Source organism: Phalaenopsis equestris, unplaced genomic scaffold, assembly GCF_001263595.1.
Source record: "Phalaenopsis equestris unplaced genomic scaffold, ASM126359v1 Scaffold001057, whole genome shotgun sequence".
Classification (NCBI taxonomy): domain Eukaryota; kingdom Viridiplantae; phylum Streptophyta; class Magnoliopsida; order Asparagales; family Orchidaceae; genus Phalaenopsis; species Phalaenopsis equestris.
Window position 1 is genome coordinate 292,990 of NW_018165496.1, and position 20,220 is coordinate 313,209.

Consider the following 20,220-nt stretch of genomic DNA (forward strand, 5'->3'; position numbering starts at 1 on the left):
ACTTCTTGCCTTTTAAAGGTTTTTCTCACAACTTCTCTCTTAAGGGTCATTTACGCACCGCCCAAGTGCTATGTATTTACATATCTAATACCTAAACTTTTATTTTTCATAAATATATCACTCAAATAATTTTTAAAAATAATAAATTCAACATTTCTTTAAATACCTATAAAAGCTAATATAAAAATAATATAAATAAATAATATTATATACTTATTTGGAAGAATAGCTCATTTATTTGTGTTAATTTTCCTTTTGAGTTATCATTACGGTACCAAGGGTTTAGGGTTTTGGGCTTTGGGTATCGTTCTGATTGCTCGAGTAAGCAAGGCAAGGACGGCGTCGATGGAGATTGCACCGGAGGAGAATCCGGCGACGGCTGGAGGCGAAAGTGAACAGACCCCTCCACCATCAAATGCTCCCTACCCTTTGCTCGGAGACGATGATCGAAGTTGCGGATTGAAACGGAGGAGATTGGAGGAGGATGATGATGAGAAGGAAGTAAAGAGCTCTGTTCCTTCCGGTGAAGCCGGTGAAGTTTCTTCCGGTGAAGCCGGTGGGCTGCGAGAGCAAGGAGTGGATTTGCATTCTCTCTGGAAGACAAGTCTCTGTTCCTTTTTCCGCCGGCCGCCTGGAGGGATCTGCCGGCACGGCGACGACTGCCGCTATGCCCACGGGGAGGCCGAGCTTCGGCCTCGTCCCGATAAATCTTGGGATCCGACATCTGAAAGAGCTAAGAAACTTATCAAGGCCAACGATGGCGACAATGTCTCGAGCGTAACCGAGGAATACGAATATGCTACCGTTGATTTGAACAGACTTGACAAGTGCTTGATAGGTCTCCCTAAAAGTTGGGCTTTGGAAAATCTTAAGAGCTTCCTTGATGGTCAGGCAAGTTCTCCGTCTCCTGGTTTTGTGTTTTTACCCACTTCGGTTGAGCTAAGGCATTGGTTTTAGTTTATCGTGCACAAATCAGTAATTTTGATTCTGATCGTATCTATTTCTGAGCGAATTTTTGTTTTTTTTTAAATTTATTTGCAGGGAATTTCTTATAAAAGAGTCAAAAAGAAGAAAGGAATGAATGTAGGTTTTGTGAGTTTTGATGATGGTGAACAGATTATAAGTGCTATTGAGGTATCTTCTTTTGTGATGCCGCCCATAACTTCTTGCTTCTTTCATCTAAAGTTTGCTTTGTGAGCATTCCATATTACTTCCCCAATCTTACCTTTGTTAAAAAAATACAGGTTTTGAAGGTAAATCCTCTTAATAGTAAACAAGTAAAGGTTGCTGATGCAGTATGCAGATCTCAGAAAAAGAAGCAAACAATGGAAATCACTATGTGCAGCACACGTAATGAAGATGACTCTTTTCTTGCCTCAGGGAATAATGCTGCTTTTGGCTCTTCAAATGAAGAAGGTATTGTTGCAAAGGCTAAAGCTGTTTGTGATGTAGTTACCCCTCTCGCTCAAATGTCCTACAGTGATCAACTAGAGCACAAGAGGAATTCATTGCTTCAAACACTTAAACGACTTGTAAGGAAAGCATTGTAATTCTATTGGTTGGTTAAATGGTTGTGCCATATTTCCTCCCACATTTCTTTATTGCTAAGAAAAGTTATGCTGAGTTTCTAAAAATTGCTTCTAAGATGTGATATATTAAATGTTAGTATCAATTAAGCGGTTCTTCCTCTTTCTTTTAGACGCGCCATGCACGCAAGGCTTGTCCAGATGCAGTTCCTGTTCCAGATTGGATTTTGAAATCTCATGAAATTGGTGAGTTTGATGGGATTAAGGAGCTTTTTTGGTGTTTTTCTCTTATTAATTGTTGCCTATCCTCTAATTTTTTTGGCAGCCTTTTAGGAGAAAGTCATTTAGTTACTGATTTTCTTCTAACGCGACTCTCATTAGCAAGACTCTTAACTCTTACTTGCTTATCTTGAACGATGATTGTTTCATCCCCAATTTATTTAAATAATTATTTCTCTTTTTCAGAAGTTTTGGGAGTATTTTGTAACTCAAACTAGTTATATATTTGATTGCCCACTTTATCATATGTTTGGCTTACTTCTATTTCCAAAATTGCAATATAGTTGGTTCTAGTTGCCCTCTTGATCTGATATAACATGTATATCTGGAATTTATGTTGCCACCATAATATCAAATGTTTTTTCATGTTCAAAACTGTACTTTCTGGGTGCTTCTGTGGAATTTGTATTAGCATATCAAAAGTTTGATTTCCCTCAATTCATATTGTGCCTCTGTTCTGTGAGGCACACAACACCCTGTTGAATTTGTTATTTGCACCCTCTTGTTGCAGAAAAAAGTGAACATTGCTGAATAATGACCAGAAAGGTCTTGCCTTTACCATCCTTATTGTTGACATTTACTTGTTCCCAGTTTGCAAAATCTATGTTTTTCATGCTTGTGTTTTTGACCTCATGGTATTTAGTATTTTCCTAGAGTTTCTACTGAGTTTTAGTGCCACTTGTGTGCGAATGCAGGAGGTCTTCCGTGCAAACTTGAAGGAATAATGGAATCTCCACTGGTCGATGGTTATCGGAATAAGTGCGAGTTTTCAGTTGGATGTTCTTTAGAGGGTAAAGTGACTGTGGGCTTTATGCTTGGGAATTTCAGGTTGTCAGACAAAAAATCATTTGTAGGGGAAAAGAACAAATAATTTTGCTGCTACTGACTAATTTTGTTGAGTTTCAGAGAGGGGGTCACAGCAGTAGAAGAACCTGGCAGCTGTCCAAATGTCTCAAGAATATCTTGCAAATATGCTTTGCTTTTTCAAGATTTCCTTCAGACTTCTGAACTGCCTGTTTGGAATAGAATCGACAATATTGGGTTTTGGCGGCAATTTACGGTAAAATGAGGATTATATCTTGCTGATTGGTTGCACCTATTCTACTATTAATATGAATATATTTTTCTTCTTACAAGTTATGATATTTGGAGAATTATTTTTGGTCCCATTCTTCTTTTCACCTAAAACCTTGTGAGAAGAATTATCATTTGAAGCCCTCGCTGTGTAGGTTAGAGAGGGAAGATGCCCTAGTCCAGTGGCTCTTAATGGAAGTGTAGTTAATGAAATTGCGGAGGTCATGCTTATTGTACAGGTATGTTTTGTTGAAAATACTTTTTCATTTATGGGGATTGGTGCTATATCTTTAGTTTTTTGATTCAATTCTAAAACAATCATTGTTAGAGAATATGTATGATTTGACAATTTTCCAGAAATCGTTGCTTAAGCATGTTAAATAAAGCTTTATTTGGTGTGAATCGAGCCTTGTTCAGTATGTAATTTCAGTATCACACTTGTTTTTTTTCAATAGTTAATTTGCTATAGTTTGTCTAACCAATTTCAGGTTTGTTCGTTGGGTCACGAAGAAGAACAAATCAGAGGCGAATTTAATAGAATGGCACATGCTTTAGTGCATGGAGCAGCTGCTTGTTCACCTCCCCTGCCTCTCACAGCAATAGTAGTGCAGGTGCAGTTTGTAGTAATGAAAATAAATGTTCAATAATTTCTTTAATGACTAAGTTTTGACTCTCCTATGTTCTTGTCTGACATGGGCAGATTGGTAGTGTCCTTCTAATCACTTATAGTTAGTTCTGTTATGTAATATCCACGTGAACCTCTTATCTAAATTAAATAGTTTGTTTTATATCCTTGATTTATGAAAGTGTACTGTGATTTGCGTCAAATTTGCTTTCCTTTCAACTCTTCAGAATGAGATTAAGGGAATTCTGAACTTAGCAACTTATTAGTGTTTGGCCATATGTTTGGACCCCTTTATCACTTATTTCTTTGGCGGTACCCAAAGTATTATTGCTACATGGGATTATCAGTCTTTTTTTTTTTTTTGTATTATTACAACTACATGAGAGCTCTCGGTCTGTTTGGAACCTACGTTGTTTCTTTTCATGGGTTGGACTCTATCCAATCTTGGAAAAGTTGTGTTAGCGTAACATGTTATTTCCTTTATATATTTAATCTTAAGTCTTTGTCTTTAGGTGGAGTTGGTCTTTTTATGTTTCTGAAGAGTTACAATTTCTTGGTTCGATGCAGTTAATAAGCTGGATAAAGAATTGATCTCTTCGTCCCGGACTAGTTAGGGATTATGCAGCTTTTTAACTTAAAAGCAATTACTATGAATATCTTACATATCGAATTTACACTAATATGTTTAAACTTCTTTTGAATTTTGAGGTCGTGCAATAGATAATTTGAGCTTTTGCTATCTTTTGATATACCAAATATTTATGGCGCAATTTGTAGTTTACCTTGATATATCCTGAAAACTGTGTACTTTGAATGCTTCTAATTTGGTAGCAGTAAAATCATGCTCATGAAAAATGCATGCATATATGCCTGAGGACTTACATGTAACTTTGTGAGCGGGGTTATTTTAATGCTTGAGCAACATGCTGCATCTTCCTAACTTAATGGCTTTATTATTTGTTTTAATGGTTTGTTTGAAGGAGCATTACATACATACCACCCAGTTTTTTTGTATTTACATATCTAACACCTAAAATTTTCATTTTTACATTCATACCGCCCAAAATCTTTCAAAACACATAAAATATAGCACTATTTTAACTTTTAAAAAGTGAATTACACCTTTTCATTTATAGGTAAGGTGTAAAAATTGAAGTATAGGTGTTAGATATGCAATTACAAAGGACTTCAGTGGTATTGATGTAAATCTTACCTTGTTTGAAAAGTGAATATAGATGTTACAAGCTTAACCTTATCATTCAGGACCACAGGGGAATATCAAATGTTGCCCCTTCTAATTGCCCATTGATAACATTGCAATTACCCAAGGTGGATGACGGCAGTGATTCAGGAGCAACAAGCACTGCTGAAGCGAGAATTCATGACTATATCAGCAATCTTCGATTTTCCATATCACCAACAGCATTTTTTCAAGTTAGAATAATTATTATCTTAAAATTTTAATTGATAATTCAAATATTCATTATTTTGATGGCTTATAGATTGCAGGTTAACACTCTTGCTGCCGAGAAATTATATTCCCTTGCTGGTAATTGGGCGGAGTTAAGTCCTGATACAATACTGTTTGACATTTGCTGTGGTACCGGAACTATAGGCCTTACTTTGGCTCATCGAGTTGGAATGGTAACTGCCTGATTTATTTTTTCATTATTAAGCGAACTTAATTTTATTTTGCACTTTTGCATGCTTTTTAAATTATATCTTCTTCATTATCATCATTAACCTTATCCTAATTAATTGGTTTTGGCTTTATGAATTCTCTGTTTTATCCATTTCTATTTAACACTGCCTGAAATGATCAACTAATATTTTGAGGCCTCTCATTTTCCTTCATAATTATTTGATATTAACTTTGTCTACTTGTCTAATGGGTGCATGTGTCACTCTTTGTTGTGTATGTTCAAACTATCTAAATCTTTTTCAATTACCTAATTCTCATTCATTCATCTCTCTTATACAATCTTTCCTAACTTTATGATTCCTATTTTTGGTCAAACATTCATTTTGACATTTTTATTTTCATTACAATTAATGTCTCTATCAAGAACATTTTTACCACTCCTAACTCATGTCAATATTAGCATAATGGCTTAGTTGTAGTTTAATATTTACCTTTTAATCCTCTATCCAAGACAAATTTTCCACAGAAATTAGGACATAATATTTTTGCAAACATAAAACAATACAACATGAATACATAAGTAGGCGATCTCACTCAAATCTCACAATTCGAGAGGTAGAAAAATTCTCCTCAGACCCTAACTCTAAAACTCAAGACAATAATCTTCTGCATAATCTTAACCCTAAACATATTAGCTTTTAATAATAAAATACTAAATTGTCTTTAGTTACTAAAGACAAAATTGCTCTTAGGCACTAACGTAACAATACTCCCCTAACAAAAAGACACTTTATCCTCAAGATGGGAAAAAATGCTACTGGATCAAGTCGTGTGGCTCACGTTTATAAATTGTCTTCAGTCTGGTTCTTGTCGTCAACACTGGTACACTCATCATGATCTTCTTTAACATTTCAAATGTCTGGATCATCACTTTCTCCCACTTAAAATTATCTTTCTTCAATTTCTTTGTCCACGACCTTACAATCAAATTATCACCCATTACGAACTTCCGGTAGTATCATTTAAATCCTATAAACTTTCTCAACCTCTTCTAGGTCTTAGGTAGTGATCCCTCCAATATAGTCGCCACCTTCGATGGATCCGATGACATGATGGTCTTGCACAAACTAGTGTCACTGCCAAGAACCACCTTCGTCCCCTCCACACTAATCTCCACGGTCATGGATTTCCAATCCACCATTGTCTTATCGATCATCTGTAGCTGTTTTATCTCTAAAACCACATCAGTCATTTCCAAGTCCAGTGGAAGGAAGTCCTCCATCACCTGTATGTCTTGTAGTGTCAACACAAATCCCCTAAAAATTCCTCAACTTCTCTCCACCTTCCCTGTCTGCATCACAACCCCAAAACTTTTCATATCTATTAACTTCAACCTCAACTAGTCCACGATCCGATTTAAGATGTTGTGAGTGGCCTCATTGTCTGCCAACACCACTACCGGATGCTCCCCAATCTGTCCCCGCCTTTATGGTGTGATTTGAAGTAAATCTTACCCTTGAGTTGAGGGACACCTTCGCTAAATTCAGGTGTAAGTGCTCCTCTCCCTTTAGTGCTTATTCGTCTGATTCTTCACTAGCTATCTCCTCACAAACTAAAAGTACTTGGAGCGTGCGATCCTTAAAATAGTCGTATGAGATACACTTTTTATCACATTAGAAACATAATTCATTTGCTCTCTTTTCCTGCACCCTGCCTCTGTGTCGTCCTTGAAGTTGCCCTTGGGACAGACCCCTGTATTTCTCTCCTTCGGTGCCACCTTTTGAAATGACAGTCTGTCTTTGGTGTCATGATCTTCAAGGTACTCTGGCAGGATCCTCCCGTGGTGTTGCTTTTGCTGGGCTTCATCCAATTCTTGTCTTCCAACATTTGGGGGAGCTCCATCGTTATTCTCACTCCCCGAGATCTCAATAGTCGGAGTGTTACCCGTATGTTGGGCTTTATGCCCTTCATGAAGTTTCCCTCCAATCCTGCTTCATAAATCCCTCGCAGCCATTTCGACAATAGCTCGAATCTCTCCCTTTATTCCATGACAATCCTCTCCTCAGTCAAGGCATAAAATTGCTTGTGTAGATCTTTTTCTCGACTAATTCAGAAATGTTTCAACAAGTAATCCATAAATTCGTCCCATGAACGGATCAAGTATCCAGCTTCCCTCCACTGAAATTATGCCAGGGTGTTCCCCTCCAAACACAACTCTACCTCCATGAGCTTTTCCTCTCCATTTATCTCATTCACTGTGAAATATCACTTTACTCAGTACACCCAACCATGTGTGTCTTCTCCATCGAAGATCAACATTTTCAACTTCCTAACCTTACCATCTCTAGCCCAAATTCCCCTCCCTCCGGTATTTCCCCTCATGTATCTAGGGTAAAACTCCCTCTTTTGATCATAGCCATACCCCATCTTGACTTTTCTCCTTCCTTTTTCATAGTTCTCCCAAGCCCTTGCATAACCTCTCCTCTGTGTTTCACCCCTACTCCTTTCATCAGAAATCTCTAATCTAGTCCCTATTAGATTTAGGGGCACGAGTTGCGGGAGTTCTTGTTGGTGGATGTTTTCCTCATGTTCCTCATGTTCCTCACGTTCGATCTCTTTTCCATTTGATTTGGACATGAATTATTTGATTTGGGCGGTATGAATGTAAAGGAGACGCTCGTCTATCACCACAACCATTTATTTGGTTGTATCATGATTAGACACATCATTCTGCGATCCTTCTTTATCCTCTCATGTATGTGTGCTTCCCGGCTTTGATTACGATTGTTTAACAAGGCTAGGTCATGAAACGAAGGCGACTTTTACTTTGATACGGTTCAAGATGAATTTTTCACAGCAAAAAACAATAATTTTATTTGACGAACACCAAACAACACATTACAAATATATAAGAGAAGACCTACAATTCGAGAGGTAGGCGATATCTCCCAAATCCTACAATTTGAGAGGTGGAAAATCTCTCCTCAAACCCTAACCCTAAGACTCAAGACGACAATCTTTTACATAACCCTAACCCTAAACATATCAACCTTATTTATATTAAACGTAACAAATAACAAAAGACTAAATTACCCTTAGGCTAATAAAGATACAATTGCCCTTAGGCATCTACGTAACATACTTTTAAGCCATTTCTCTAATTTAAGAGCCCAAATTTAACTTTAAAAGTAATTTCTCATTTATATTCACATTTTTCTATACAATAGATCAAGATACTTAAACCATTGACACCTAGATGACACTCTTCTTTTATTAATATTGGCTTGTAATTACAAATATCACAAACATTAAAATTGCATATCATATACTTAGTTTTGGTTCCACCAAATCTAAACTGTCTGTGTTATAAATATTTTCTTTATTCTTCCAACTTTTTGCTTATTCAACGTGTGTGTAAAATCATCCAACTTTGAATGTCCTTTATAAGTATCTTCATTTAAATTTAACTTTAAAAGTAATTTCTCATTTATATTCACATTTTTCTATACAATAGATCAATATACTTAAACCATTGACAGCTAGATGACACTCTTCTTTTATTAATATTGGCTTGTAATTGCAAATATCACAAACATTAAAATTGCATATCATATACTTAGTTTTGGTTCCACCAAATCTAAACTGTCTGTCTTATAAATATTTTCTTTATTCTTCCAACTTTTTGCTTATTCAACGTGTGTATAAAATCATCCAACTTTGAATGCCATTTATAAGTATCTTCATAGCAAATGTTAAGTGATATGTTTCACTTTGATATGTTTCGCCTTCTCTATCCTCTCATGTATGTGTGCTTCCCGGCTTTGATTACGATTGTTTAACAAGGCTAGGTCATGAAACGAAGGCGACTTTTACTTTGATACGGTTCAAGATGAATTTTTCACAGCTGTATGTGTGCTTCCCGGCTTTGATTACGATTGTTTCACAAGGCTAGGTCATGAAACGAAGGCGACTCTCACTTTGATATGATTCAAGATGAATTTTTCACAGCAAAAAAACAATAATTTTATTTGACGAACACCAAACAACACATTACAAATATATAAGAGAATACCTACAATTCGAGAGGTAGTCGATATCTCCCAAATCCTACAATTTGAGAGGTGGAAAATCTCTCCTCAAACCCTAACCCTAAGACTCAAGACGACAATCTTTTGCATAACCCTAAACCTAAACATATCAACCCTATTTACATTAAACGTAACAAATAACAAAAGACTAAATTACCCTTAGGCTAATAAAGATACAATTGCCCTTAGGCATCTGCGTAACATACTTTTAAGCCATTTCTCTAATTTAAGAGTTTAAATTTAACTTTAAAAGTAATTTCTCATTTATATTCACATTTTTCTATACAATAGATCAATATACTTAAACCATTGACAGCTAGATGACACTCTTCTTTTATTAATATTGGCTTGTAATTGCAAATATCACAAACATTAAAATTGCATATCATATACTTAGTTTTGGTTCCACCAAATCTAAACTGTCTGTCTATAAATATTTTCTTTATTCTTCCTACTTTTTGCTTATTCAACGTGTGTGTAAAATCATCCAACTTTGAATGCCCTTTATAAGTATCTTCATAGCAAATGTTAAGTGATATGTATCTATTGTTGGCCCTTGATATCATTATATTATAACCGAAAGTTTTTTTAGCTACTCCACAACTAATTTATAATACAAATTAACATTTCATCATGCATTTTTTTATGATTTCAACATATCCTTGACATGCAATTCATTCTTAATGTATTCCTAATTAATTCTATTGGTACTCAATCATATAGTGAGCTCGGGTTTGATGAATGAGCTCAGGCTCGACTCTATAAGTTGCTCACAAGTTGGGCTCGTTGCACCAGCTAGCGAGGTTCAAGCTAGCCTCGACTCTTCAGCTCGTGAGTTGGCTCGTTTAAAAAATATTAATATAAAAAATACTTACAATACATTAAAATTCTAATAAATTTCAAAATTTTCTCAATTAGTTATTAAAAATATGAAAAAATATATTTTATATATTGTATCAAATGACTTCTTATTATTTTTATACTAATTACATGTTCTATTTATTTTCTTAGTATAATACTTGCTGGAATTAATATTATTTTATCTTTCATAATAAATAAGCTAGCTTGTGGGCCCTCTAAATCTCATTAAATTAAGCTCGAGTTCAAGTTCGAACTCGATTAGTTAATCAAGCTCAAGTTCAAGCCAAGGGTGACTTTTACACTCCTACTCTATTACCCTTCCATTGTTTAATTTCCATGTTGTTAGAACAATTTTGAACGATTTATTTGTGTTTAAATATTGGTAAAATGATTCTTGACTATCCATTTAACGTCTTATTATTTTTCAAATTTTTGTTGAAAGTATTTGTTAACTTGACCACTATGCCCTATAATTCTCCAAATATTGTTATCTCATTTGAATTCCAGATCTAAGGCTTTATGTTTATGCAGTATTTTTAGAGCTAAATTTACTTCACTTTTGTTATCAATCTATAAACCTTATTACATTATTATATATGCTCTTCTAAACTAATTTAAACAATTTTATACTATCATTTGATGTTTTTTTCCCTTTCACAATCTCTATTTATTATATTTTTTACCGTCCCCAAATAGCTGGTAGAAGTTTGATGTTGATGATGGCGATGGTATTTTTAAAGCCAAGGCTACTTAAGGTGACTGTAGTTTCAAGCATGTCCGCTTGGTTCTACTCTATTTTTTTATGATATTTGAAGATGTAATCTCGATTTGATATGATTTAGCTGTAATCGGCTGTGGTTGGAATACTATTTTCTGCCTTCTTTAATAGTCATATCACTAAATCTAAGATGATGGCAGCATTTCATATAGCAGTCATACCTCACGGTTGTATGTGTGTACATTAATACTAAAAGAATTATGCATAAAGTTAATGCCTTCTTTCAAAATTTGCTTTTCTTGAACTAAAAATATTTTTGAAAAATTGTCTTAGTTTTTTCTGTGGTATTCATATGGAATGAATATAAAGATTCAAAAGCTGATCCCAATAGTTAGCATTAAAGTAATGATTGTGATGATTTTTTTTGAACTGTATTGCTGTTGTTTTCTACTGTTTAGTTATTCTTTTAAATTTCACTAGGTTGTGGGCGTAGAAATGAACGAGTCTGCTGTCTCAGATGCAAAAAGAAATGCAGAGATTAATGGTATAAAGAACTGCAGATTTATCTGTGGAAAGGTGAGCTACGTTATGGTTAGAACTTTTATCTTCTGTTTCCTCTAATTTGTAAATCAGTGTGCTTTATTTAATTGTTCTAAATATAGTCTTTCTGAGATGGATTTCTAAATTCTTCAATAGTAACATTGCTGAGTGATTTTAATACTTCCTCTATTAGGAATACCTGAAAAAAAATTAGACAGTTTCCTTGCTGAAGAGGAGTTCTGCAGTAGAGGCCTAAGTGGCCATGTATTTGAATCAAAATCTTAAATCTAGTAAATGATGGTAATCATTCGGAAACAGTCCAAGCTTTTAGATAATGAACAATAGATTGTGAATTACTACTGGGGAATGTGATTACGCTTCAATGAATGGTCTTCTTCTATTTCCTATTGATTTTCTAAATAATTTTGAATGAAAGATTTGCTGCATTTATTGTTGCTAATATTTTATTTTTTTTAAAAAAATTGTCAATTCCCATCATCTCGTCTTGATATTTTTTTACCAATGAAGAGATTTTTTATGGAAGGTTTAAATTCTTAGAGGTTGCTAAAAAAGATTTAGCCAAACCATATGTCCAAAAAATACAATTCTTAGTACAAAGGATTGGAAAATAAGGTTTTAAAGTGATCTCATAATGTTGGATTTGACACTAATTTCTTCTATGATGTTAAATGAGTTTAATAGGTTTGAAATTGAGAAGTATTATAAGTTTGTAACATCATTGTGGTACATTCCATCCTTAAAATCGACACGTTTTTTTACATAAATTAGGGCAAACATAATATTTCTTCAATAATTCAAACAACTCAACAGAAATGCAAAGAAAAAAAACACCAACAATTCGAGAGATAGAAAATATCTCCCAACCTTAAATCTAAGACTCGTCGCTTAATCTCATGCATAAATCTAACCCTAGACATAACAAGCATATTTATATCCAATAATAATAATAATAATAATAATAATAAAAGACAAAATGGCTTTTAGGCTAGGCGCCAACGTAACAATACTACCCCCTCCCCCCACAAAAGAAACATTGTCCTCAAGGTGGAAAAAAGTGAGTGTTCCTCCTCCCTCACAACTGTCTCTATTTTTTCATTTTGTCTTCTCGTCATGCACTATGAAAACTTGTAATTTTTTATCCTTGCAACAGTGTCCTGGGGTATATTTCTCATCGCACAGAAAACATAACCCCTTGGCTCATTTATCCTAAATCTTTGTCTATGAAATGCGTTTGAGTGTTATTCTCGGTCATGATCCATTATTTGTGTCCCGTGCTGCCTCTTTCTGGACTTCTACTGTATGAACTTTTGGTATCTTCATGGTTGTAGCTGTTCGATTTCGCTTTCCATTTGTGTTGCTCATACTGGCCTTCTTCATCTGATTCTTGTCCTTTATCATCCGAGCTGGCTTCATCGTTTCCTTAAATCCCGCGGTCTCAATAATCGGAGTGATGCACGTATGTTGGGCTTTAGGCCCTTCATGAAATTTTCCTCCAATCTTGCTTCAGAAATTTCCCACAGCCATCTCGACAATAGCTCAAATCTCTCTTTGCATTTCATGACGGTCCCCTCTTTAGTGAAGGTATAGAGTTGCTCATGTAGGTCTCTTTCTCGAATTGCTCGGAAATGTTTCAACAAATAATTATTGAATTCCTCATACAAATAGATCAGGTATCTAAACTCCCTCTACTGAAACCAGGCTAAAGCTTTCACTTCCAAATATATCCCTGCTGCCATGAGTTTCGCCTCCTCGTCTAGCCCATTCACCACTAAGTATCGCTCTGCCTGATGCACCCACCCATTTACGTCTCCCCCCTCGAAGATTGACATCTTTAACTTCCTAATTCTAACATCTCAACCCCGACTTCTTCCTCCATTTCCCACCATGTATCGAGGGTAAAACTTTCTCCTTCGATCGTAGCTAAATCCCCTCCCTGCTTCTCTCCTTTCTTCTTTGTGCTTATCCATACCTCTTGCATAATCTCTTCTCTATGTTTCGGCTCAACTGTCTCCATAAAAAAATCTCTAATCCACCCCCAATCGGAGCTGTGAGAGGGGGTTCGTGATAGTGGATGTTTTCCTCATGTTCCTCACTTTAGATTTCTTCTTCTTTCGATTTAGCCAATGAATCTTTGGTCAACCCTTGGGTGGAAATTGAACTGCCGACAAGGTTTTGGATTGCATCTCAATAAATCTTTATCATCTTTTGAATTTCCCCCATGCTCTCGAATAGGTCCTTTATTCTGTTCTCCATGCTTGAAAACCTTATCTCTTTGGCGGACCTTTCTTACATTCCAGATCTGATTTGGCTGATCTTTTCCTCTAGTTTCTTTTTTAAGTCATCTATTTTCTTAACTGCCCTTCTTCCCAAAAAAAATTTTGATCACCAAAAGATGAAAGTGCCTGCACGCCGTAGAACGAGGTGAATGATTGAAAATTCTAGAATTTCAGAGTTGGTACTGTAGTAAATGACGGGGTGTAGTCACTCTATACACCGCTATCCTGTTGTTGCTTGAGAATCGCGACTGTACCGCACGAGGCACACTACAATCCCACCGTTGGCAATCTTCAAACTATGATTCCCGCGGTTCGCCGCTTTTCTTTGAGTCGAAGACGTGCATTGCCATCACAAGGAAATGACTGAAAGATGTGATCCTTCCCCACATGACGATCCCAAGTGGAAAGAGGAGAAAGACGCGATCCCTTATCCACCTTGCACGCGAATTGGTAAGCCGCGATCCCTTCGTTGCCTTCCTCACAAGTTATGATCGCGACTGTCTGTGTACGCCGCTTCCCAGACTGCCTTCTCAGCTAGCTTTAATCACGACCTTATCGTATAGACGACGCGACTGTATTGCATAGACAACACGACTGAATCGCGCAAAAAACTCTGATCGACTATATTGCAATGTCCGGTCACAACAGTGAGGTTCCGAACCCGTTGTTACCTTCTTCTGTAAGCCGTGAGCTCGTCGTTGCCTTCTTCTGTAAGTCGTGAGCTCGTCGTTGTCTTCTTCTGTAAGCTGCGAGCCCATCGTTGCCTTCCTAGAACGCTATGAGCCATTGCTTCCTAACTCGTGTGATTCACCACTACAAATCTCGTCGATGTCTTCCCAAAACACCACAAACCCATGCATTTCTTCCCAGCTACCTCCAATTGCGAGCCTATTGTGAGTTTCAGTCACGACGGCTTGATCCAATCGGGCGATGGATACTTGTATCAGGAAATTCGATCACCACGATTTTAAATAGTTCAGAGCAGGATTGACGAAGCTATGATACTAATTTGGTATGATTCGTCCTCAAAATCGGCACACTTTTCCACAGAAGTTAGGGCAAACATAATATTTTTAATTAATTCAAACTACTCTCAAACTACTTTACAAGAATACAAACATAAGTAGGGCTGTAAACGAGCTGAGCTTGAGCGAGCTCAGGCTTGACTCGTGTTCGGCTCGTTCGAAATAGCTTGTGTTTGAAATTGGCTCGTGAACAATGTGTTCGTGTTCGGCTTGAAATTGGCTCGTTAAACATAAATTGAGAAAAATAGTTGTAAAATGTTGGATTTGAACCTAGATTAAATATATACAAAAAAAGACACTAACAACATTGCCACATGAGGTGTTATGATTTAAACTTATACATAAATTTATATAATATATTATTATATAAATAATATATGGAGTGAACAAACTGTTGTTCGTGTTCGGCTTGTTTACATTCGAGCTTTAAAAATTTTTTCGTGTTCGGCTCGTTCGTTGAACGAGCGAGCCAAACACGAGCTACTTAACGAGCCGAACACGAGCTGTTTGCAAACAACGAGCTTTTTTGACAGCCCTAAACATATGCATCTACAATTTGTTAGGTAGACATTCTCTCCCACTACAATTCGGGAGGTAAGAAATATCTCTCAACTTTAAATTTGAGACTCACCATTCAATCTAATGCATAAACCTAACCCTAGATATAACAAGTTTATTTATACTCAACAACAATAATAATAAAAGATAAATTTGACTTTTGGTATATAAAAGATAGATTTGCCTTTAGGCTAGGCGCCAAAATAGCACACTGGCCTTTTTGAAAGTGCTAGAATTTTTTATTATTTAAAATTGTTTAAAAAATCTTGTTTATTCGGCTTCTCACCCCTGCCTTGCCAAAGTAAATTCTGCTTTGCTTTTAGTATTAACTGTTTTATAAACTAGCATATTCATTAAAAAAAAGGCGTTTTTAGTCTCTAAGCGATGATCACCTAAAGTGACATGTCAGGTAGTTACGCCAATTTTTTTTTTTCTTTACTGTTCGTGTCTTATATAAGGGGAGAGGAACCGTTTAATTTTAAGCAAATAATATCCTTAGGAGAGACCGGACGCTCGCCTTTCTCAAATTTCCCTTTTTTTTATTTTCCAGGTACTTTTCCACCCAGCCTAGAATATATAAAAGTGGTAGGATTTATTAAGAAAATAGTATTTTTCTTTAAAAAAAGTTTAGAATTATGTACAAATTAGGGCATATAATTCTACTAGTAAAGGTGCATGCGCTTCATGTGTAGGTAGCAAAAAAGTAATTCACAATTAAGAGATGGGTGTTTTTGTCCAATTTTTCAAACATTAGCTTTTACATCAACTTAAATCAACTTGAGAGACGTTCACTAAAACATTCATAATTTGCAACTGCGTTGAATCCAATTACAAATTTACAATTGTGGATTTAGATAGTATGAAATCATGAGCAAAAAAATAATTCATTTACTATAGGTCAAGAAACAATACATGGCCATACTTATAGATACGCCGTCAAGTTCGAATAAGCCCTAATCAATGGTTCGCTTGCCTTTCAGGCTTGCCACTTATGAGTGCTCGCCCTGTGTTCTATTTGCTTGTGGTTTTACTGCCTTTAGCTTGTCAGTGGGGAGTTGCTTCTTTCTTAACGACTCATGCATCTTGGACTACTCTCCTTAAGGCTTCCTTACCCCTCTCTCTCTCTCTCTCCACATTCTTGTGTTGAAGTATTAGGAGAGATAAGAGTCAGGTTGTTCGACTTAATTCTTCTCATTTTCCACTCATTTTTCTCACAGACCTGCTTCTTCTCTTCACAAGCTACCTACCTTTTTCAGGGTCCTCTACTAGATTGTTCTTCTTTCTTCATCAAGTAGGCCTTGCTTTTTCTCCCTTGCCTTAGTTGGTATGATTTCTGCAGGCATCGAAGAATGAAGATTATTTGCAGACTTATGGGTGATCTGCATTTGGTTGGGGTTTATAGTGCGGGACTTATTGATTCTTATTATGTTTCAATCAAGCTTTCTCAATATTCTGTTTATTCAGGACATTTTTTTTGAACATATTATGCGGATGATTTTTAAAGTGTGGAAGCCATTCTTTCATTGTTCAAGGGAACCTATTGTCAGTCATACTTAGATTATTTTTTCTCATTGTCTGATCAATCCATTATGTACTCTTATCAATTGTTTGCAAATTGCTACAAATGAATTATGACACTGCCTTCTTTTCTAGGCCTTTGGTGATTATGGTTCTGGTCAAATGGTTTGTTTCTTCTCTTCATGAGATAGAAATTCGGTTAGGTTCGACATCTAATGGCTTTTGCTAAGGCTGAGTTTGAAGGTATTCTTCTTATCAATTATTTGATTATAATTTTCAAACTATTTTAGAGCATTCTCAGAGCTGCACAAACTTAGTAATTGTTGTAGTGAGGAAGTATCATCTTTTAAATTTTACCTCCTAAAGCTATTGTGGTTGACCCAGCTTCTAACATTGCTTATACGTAAAACTTAGAATTAACTTCGGGTCCTTTTTGTGTAGTGCGATGTGAAAATTCAATGGCCTAACCTCCCTTAAAAGAAATGAATAAGAAAGTTTTACATAAGATTCTTGGACAAATTTTCAGAAGACAGATTACGATTGAAGATAAGACTGTTAAGAGATTTCACTCTAATTTTGTGAGGATTTTAAGATTTGGATTACGAGGTTTCTCATAGGGGCAAGCCCCTGTAGTAAATTACCCAGATAACGTGAAAGCACTTTTAATTTAGGCTAATCATTAAGTGCGCTAAGTGTGTGAACTTAGCATATTTTAACAATACATTTAGGATTTTAAATTGTAGAAATTTATCATTTTGAGCTTAAAATTAGATGATGGGGGAATGTTGACAAAGCTGATCATGATCTCATGTTCTTGTCATCCCGAGTTGTCATGGATTATGAACTACTTAGTTAGAGGAGGTAGTCGACCCAACTTGACAAACTGATTATTTTTAGCAGTCATATGTTTATCGAAGGGAACTTTATAAACTTGAGGTGGATATTTGTCTAAAAGGATTAATTTAAATAAACTAGCTTACATAGGGATTTATGCCCTATCATGTATGCCATACGATTCAAAACTCAACCAAGCAAAAATTATTGTAGAATATACAAGCTACAATTGTGATTATAATATAGTGAAGCATGTCTGCCCAGATCATCCGATCAAATGGCTTTGGTCATAACTACTTTCAATTGTAGAGTTGACTGACCAAATCATGCAAACAAAAGATTTGAGCTACATCCTTACTGACATGAGAGTGTTTTGAGTGTGACTATATTGATATATTCGATTTGACATTTGCTTATTGTGAGTTTAGGTTAACCATAAATTTATTATCCTCGACAAACAATCGCAAAGATCAGATGATAGTTGTTTTTAGGTGGGTGATGAAATTTTATTTAAATATTTTTATATTTTTATAATTTTGAATTATTGATTTTTAGAATGGACATTTCTGGTTGATATTCCCTCAACACAATCATTTAATTATAGAATTTATAATTATAATTTTAATTGAACATATAATCTGATTACATTAGAGTTCCTAGATGCAATTTCAATTTTTTTTTTTGGGGTGCCGAATTTGTGTATATATGATTTAATTGTTTGAGCGGCCCCGCAATGTGTCTTACTCCATTTATAAATGAGAAGGATGTTCAATTCTTTGAGCGTTCTGAGAAGTTTGAGTTTATGGAGGTTCTACTTGTACCTTGTGAGTTAAGTTTCAACTCCCCTGTAATTCCTATGCATGTTTTGATTGTGTTTAATTTTGTTATTTTAAAAATGATTAAATGATGTTTTGAATATTCATTTTGCTCACTTTATTTTGCATTTTATATTTTCTCAATTAGTATTTTGTCTGATAAGTTTGTTTTTTTATTTTTTAATTTTTCACGATTTTTGATAAAATTTTGACAGCTTTCCAAGGTTACTCCTGCGCTAGGGCTATACTAGGAGCACTAATTTTTCTCAACATGCTTGAAATCATGCATGAGTGGGATTAAGGCTTTGTTGTTGTTGTTGTATGCTTAAAATCATGTATGGCCAGTGTTTTGCAACATCGTGGTCAGGGGGACTTTTAACTCTGCGCTTAAAAAAGCATCCATAGGCCACTAAGCCTTCAATTTACATGCGTGAGAGAAACATAGAGTTATCTCAACATATTGGAACAATCTGCACAAATACTTAATTTTATAGTTTTTCGCTGCCACGTTAGAATGCGCACGGGTACATATTGTTCTGTATTATATTTTAACGTGTGAATTGAGCGAAGGTGATGAAATGGCAAACCGACATAAATTTCAATAGAATAAATTTTCTTCACATTTTTTCTCTTTTTATTCTCTATTACACACACACATATACACGCGCTCACACACACACATATACAAGCTTGCAAATAGCCAGGAAGACAACATGAAATCCTATAGAACTTTGAATCCCGTAACTCTTTCAAGCAAGGCAAAATATCAACTAAAAATCCTACAGAATCAAGAAAAATGAAAACATTAAATCCTACAGTCTCTTGGATCTTGTTTCAACCCCAAGCAAATTATTTTAAATGACAATTATAATTCCTAATGACTCTTGAATTCCATTTCTTATTCGTTTACCTTAATATAACATCAAAGAAATAGTCGGATTGGGGTCGCCAGCAGGTTGAGTTCGTCACCAGTGCGCTTGTTGAGTAAGAATAGATAGGAAGTGAGTGACGGGTTGGATGGGATTCCATAGGTTTAATTGTTCGCTATTATGTTGAGCTGGGAATGAGGCTCTCTTTAGAGAGATAATGTGTAGGATATATAGGATGGGCGCAACAGAATGTTGGAGTGGCTCTCAGGCATGGCTAGGAGCAGCGTGCTGCTTGTGAGAGAGGAGAAAATGGAGGAGCTACAAAGTCTCGGGTGCAGGCTGGTTACTTGTTTTAGGGAGATATTTGAGGAGGTTGTTGTGCTGCCAAAATAGGAAAAATAGAGTGGAATAGGGGGATGTTTTGTGGGTTGGATGAAGTCGTGTGAACTAGAAGACGAGGAATTTGGCTGTTGGTTGTGTAATAGACCGATCTCTCATCCATCGAGATATTGTTCGTTTTGGACTAGCGACCTCACGGATTTGCCCCGTTGGTGAACTTCCCAAGAGGTCACCCATCACAGGAGTACTCTCATACGAGCACACTTGAGAGTTTCTAACAAAATTCCAACCTTTTCACCATAAAGCGCCTCTTTGTTTATTATTCTACTTAAGGAGTTTCACAATCTCCCCCAATTAAATAGACTTCCTTGTTAGTTTTCCTAACATTGATTCATCCACCAGACAGACAGGATTCCAAAGGTGGCTCTACATATTCAAAAGTTGACTCTTACCATGTAGCCCCATCTAAAGGTTCAAGGGGTGGCTCATATGGCATAGCACTTTGTTATGCATGACACTATGTTCTCATCTTCATGCTCATGTAATGCCCTAATGAAAATATTTTAACATATTTTGTATTCTCAAAAGAAAAAAAAATTTAGATACAAGAAA

The 20,220-nt window shown here is 35.8% G+C and overlaps 1 protein-coding gene across 1 annotated transcript in view; it reads left to right on the forward strand.

Moving 5' to 3' along the window:
• Nucleotides 1–252: 252 nt before the first annotated feature.
• LOC110032911 (zinc finger CCCH domain-containing protein 24) overlaps nt 253–20,220 on the forward strand; it is a 36,540-nt gene continuing 16,572 nt past the window's right edge. The window contains exons 1-11 of the mRNA XM_020736697.1: nt 253–891; nt 1,042–1,134; nt 1,245–1,532; nt 1,700–1,772; nt 2,501–2,633; nt 2,712–2,865; nt 3,035–3,118; nt 3,368–3,490; nt 4,768–4,938; nt 5,014–5,148; nt 11,294–11,389. Coding sequence (XP_020592356.1) covers nt 346–891; nt 1,042–1,134; nt 1,245–1,532; nt 1,700–1,772; nt 2,501–2,633; nt 2,712–2,865; nt 3,035–3,118; nt 3,368–3,490; nt 4,768–4,938; nt 5,014–5,148; nt 11,294–11,389 — 1,896 coding nt within the window. The 5' untranslated portion in view covers nt 253–345. The remainder of the gene's footprint in view (nt 892–1,041; nt 1,135–1,244; nt 1,533–1,699; nt 1,773–2,500; nt 2,634–2,711; nt 2,866–3,034; nt 3,119–3,367; nt 3,491–4,767; nt 4,939–5,013; nt 5,149–11,293; nt 11,390–20,220) is intronic.